Here is a 4393-nt window from a genome sequence, read left to right as displayed (position 1 = left end):
CCGTGGCCCCACCCCCAACCCCCAGGCTGGCCAATTGCTACAGCGCCTGCCTCTTCCCGGGACTGCCCACCAGCCTCCCTAGCTCAGCCCCCCGCGTCAGCCCCGGGGCTCAGGACCACTTTCCCACTAGTCAAAACCTCAACTGTCGCAGGGGCTGTCTCCCCATCCAGCTTTGAAATTGCTCGGTGCGGTCTTGGATACTTAAGTCTCTCTACCTGAAACCCTCTAATTCACACGAAGGGAACGAGAAAAGCATGATCCTTCTTTTCCCACTAATTTCTTTAAAATGCTATGACTTCTTAAAGTACTTTCCGAAAAAAACCAAGACACTATTTAAACAGTTTCAGCAAACAAGAACCCTGCAAAAAGCCCGAGGGTCACTTTTTACAGGATCTGTGTTGTGTTCAATTGCTAAATCATGCAAGTGTAAACGCAAACATGCTCAAAGAACACAGCAACATGACCACTCCTCACGGCTGCCTAGCGACCACTGCAGCAGCTGCCACCGCCAAGCTTGAGATTTTAAGTTAAATGTTAAACGCTCTGTGAATGGCTTGGTTTTTGATGAAGTTGTTCAGGATTCCACTCAATGGTTTCATGAGCACTTAACACTTTCCATGATTAGGCTATACTCTCTGAGAGGGCACACGCCCCAAGTGCCATCCATGTGATCAACTTGGCAAAGTTCAACTTTCACTTAGAAAGTAACCTATGAAATGACTGAGCATGTATCTTAAGTATCGTGTAAGAAATTAGTATTTTCTTTCATAGCAATTTCCAAAAGTAACCTTACAAAAATGAGACAGTGAAAAAAAAATGAATTTCCCATTTTAATTTCCTATCATTGTCAGAACAAAATGCACAGTAGAGTGACTCTCAGTTCTGTAATAGCAGCAAACCCTGCCCTGGATTCTAGATCCACTATGAATCTTTTTAAGGAGATACTTAGTTTTACAAGGATAAGTTACTGAGATCAAATTAAAAGAGAGACCCAGAATAGCTATAAACATTTTACCACCTAAACAAACCAGCTCAGGTCAATTTACCAAAATAATCAAAAGATAGTAAGAAAATTTTCCCATTAAGAAATCTGTAGGTTTTCTGTCTTCCCAAAACAGACCCTACTTGGAACTAAATAAACTGAGAACATAAATGTTGAAAGATGTGAGTATTCTCTGGATTAAGGACGATTACCATTATTTAGTTAGGCTCAAATTTATCCTTTGTAACAAATCAATGTTTTCAGTGTTCAAAAGCAGGAAATTTTTTTTCAGAAACACCAGTTATACCACACCTTCTATATTTTATCTGATACTGAGATATAATTTTTTTACAGTGGGATCACTGTAATAATCACAATTTGCTTTGTGTTTTTTACAGAGTAAAAGAAAATTATCTATACAAGACATCCAGGTCACTGGCTTTACTTAAAATTTCTACCAATAGCCAAAGAGTTAAAAGCCGTATTAGCTACAGACACACTTTTATTAAATAACTTCACCATTACTTTTAAGGCCAGTTCTGAAAATGTGATCTTTGTGCCCCACTTTTGATAAATACACAAGCTTGTAATAAAAATAACGCCTAAAAATTCTCCCTCACACCACATCCAAAGTGTAAAAAAAAAAGGCTGTTTCGACCAAATTCTTCTGTCCTCCAATACATCCTTTAAATTTCCAGCCAAAGGCCTAGTTGTTGGACTGTAAAGTCCAACATTTACATTTCTTGAGGGGAGAGCATTCCCACCCCTACAACCTCAAGTTCAATGAAGTCAGTGGCCTTCTTTATCCCCCCACAGGTCTTGGATCTCAACATTTAGAATAGTTCTCAGTTTACAGGCAGGGGGGTCGGAGGGTGAATTTGAACTTTACTTCCTTTTCTTTCCTCCTTGGCGTTGCCCTCCTTTCCTCTTGCTACCCAAGCCAGGTGGCCCGGAATTCATCTTGCCTCCCAAGCCTCCTTTACTCTTCCCCCTCTGGCTGGGTGGACCCCCTTTCCTCTTGCCTCCAGGCCCCTGCCGGCCCCCCTTTCTCTTGCCCTTTTGGCTCATTTTCCTCCTCTTGGCAGCCTCTTCCTGGTCCTCCTCTCTCATCTGCTTATTGGTGGCCCTTGTCACGTCCAGCTGAGGTTTTTTACTGTTCATGACTCGTAGCATCTCCAACTGGCTCTTTTTCTCCGCTGCAAAGTCCCCAAAAAGGGGCTGAAACTTTCTTTTCTTGCCGGAGCCCCGGGGTGCCTTCTCCTTCGGCAGGCGCTCCTGGAAGCGCCCCACAGAAGCAGTGGAGACCTTGGCCACTTGCAAGGCGCGGCCCAGCTCCTCCTTACTCTGGTGTCCGGTAGGGTGCATACCGGCCGAGCTGGGCAGCTGCATCTTGTGCGCGCGGGCTAAGTTGCGCAGCCGGTTCAGCTCGTTCTTGGCCACCCGTTCCTTTTTAGCCTGAATCCGCTTGGCGAACTGGTCTTCCAAGGGGTCGGCATTGCCGGGCACTTCGATCAACCACTCCTTGGTGTCGTCGCGGGCGCGCTGGTATCCCCAGCGGCGCCGCCACTGGCCACTCACCTCGTCCCATACCAAATTGGTTTTCTTCTTGGGACGGATGCCCTTAAGTCGCGCGAATTGCTGCCATCGGGTCAGGGGCCGCGGCCGGGGAACTGGCTTCTCGCGCGGCAGGCGAGTGGTGGGTTCCGGCAGCTGCGCTACCACCGCCTCCTCCACGCGCTCCGTCGGCAGCTGCCACAGCTGGTTGATGAGCAGCTGCGTGTTGTCCCGCGCCAAAGCCCTCAGCTCGGCCTCCGGAGGGGGTCCACCGCGTCGCAGGCCCGTGGGGGGGTTCCGGTCCGAAGCCAGTAGGTTACCCAGGTCGAACTCCAGTTCCAGCTCCTTGTGGACCGTGATGCGCTGCAGCTTCTCGGCTTCGTCCTGCTCCGCTTTTGCCAGCAGCTCCTCCACGCTCTGGCCCTCCATGGCTCCGGCTCGGCTCACTAGCTCCGGAAAGACAGTTTAAATTACCTCTCCGCCAGTACCGATTCAAGCCGTGGAAACACAACCACGTGCGAACGTTCACAGGCGCGCCCCGGAAAAGAAAGCTTCACTTCCGGAGCAACCGGAACTGGCCCATAACCGGCAACTGGAAAAGAGGCCGGCAGAGGGCGGTGTTGGAGAGCAGATGGTATTTGAAATGGCACTTTGGCTCCAGCCGGGCTGGAGGTAGAGCTAGCACGGGGAGATCTTTGTCCAAATTGCAGAGCCTGAATGGGACTGCGTCTCTCAGGAGGCGGTGGCGCAGGTGGGCGGCACAAGTTTTGGGGGCTACGTGTTGCGGGGTTCCGGAAAGACTCTGTCACAAAGTGAAAATGTGTTCGCAAGATGTTTAGACAGTCAGCCCTTTTGGGGATTGGACAAGTTATAGTTCACCAGAACACTGACCCGTGCGTGGTGGCGGTGGCGGTGGTTCCTGCGTGTGGGCCAAGAAAGACTCTTTCCACAGATAAGGTGAAGCTAAGTGTTAAGAGACTTGGTTTGCTTTGGGCGTCAGCAGGGCTTACAAACCGCCCTGAGTGGCGTGCGCCCACCGCAGCTTGCCGAGCGCTCGTAGCCCGAAGTCCCGGCTGCCTCCTCTCTCGACTTGTTGCAAAAGAGCTCTGGGTCCTGCAGTTAGACTGCCTGGATTCCAGTCCTGACTGTGCCACTGTTTGACCTTCAGCTTTAACTTATTTGGGCCTGTTTAAAAACCTGTAGCCTTCCAGGTTTAAAGATATAAAGATAGATGAGCTAAAATGCCCCCAAGGGAGTTTAGACTAGAGTCTGGAACTTGTGTTACATACAAGGTATTAGTTAATCTTCGTTAAAAGCTCCAGGAGCTAGGCTGAAGATGCAGTCTTCAACGATGATTAAACACCAGGTTCTTGAGTGAGAAACAGATCCAGGTGTACTGTACCTACCCTGCACAGTTTGTTTAACGTAAGTCCTATTTATAAGGTGATAAATAGGATACGGTTTATGGTACATGGTAAGCGCTGAATAAGTCTTAGCTGTTGTAACTCACCATATTACTCTGATGCCAAAGGAAGGCTCAGAGAGGTAAAGTGACTTGTCGAACTTTACAGAACTAGGAAATCCCGGAGCAGGAGGAAGCTTACAGCTTTACCACTCCTTATGTATTCTCTGTAAAATGTCTTCTAGGTTCTTGATACCTTACAAGTATGGCCTCTGGACCAGAATCAATAGCCCCAGCTGGAAGTTTGTTAGAAATGCAAAATTTCTGGCCTCACCCCAGAGGTAATAATTCAGAACCTTCGTTTTAACAAGATCTCTAGGTGATGCGTATGTCCCGTCAAGTTGGGAATGCACCGCTGCGTGTGGGGTGAAGAAGTTTTGTTTTCCTTTAAAAGG

At 48.3% G+C, this 4393-nt stretch overlaps 1 protein-coding gene across 1 annotated transcript; it reads right to left on the bottom strand.

Moving 5' to 3' along the window:
- Nucleotides 1-1456: 1456 nt before the first annotated feature.
- Nucleotides 1457-3080, bottom strand: RRS1 (regulator of ribosome synthesis 1). Its single transcript, XM_037058647.1, has one exon. It carries the CDS (start codon nt 2963-2965, stop codon nt 1868-1870), a length of 1098 nt encoding a protein of 365 aa, XP_036914542.1. The 5' UTR covers nt 2966-3080; the 3' UTR covers nt 1457-1867.
- Between the last annotated feature and the right edge of the window lie 1313 nt (nt 3081-4393).

Source organism: Sturnira hondurensis, unplaced genomic scaffold (genome assembly GCF_014824575.4).
Source record: "Sturnira hondurensis isolate 20B ecotype Veracruz unplaced genomic scaffold, ASM1482457v3 Scaffold0010128, whole genome shotgun sequence".
In the NCBI taxonomy this organism is placed as follows: domain Eukaryota; kingdom Metazoa; phylum Chordata; class Mammalia; order Chiroptera; family Phyllostomidae; genus Sturnira; species Sturnira hondurensis.
This window is presented reverse-complemented; position numbering and strand designations above follow the sequence as displayed.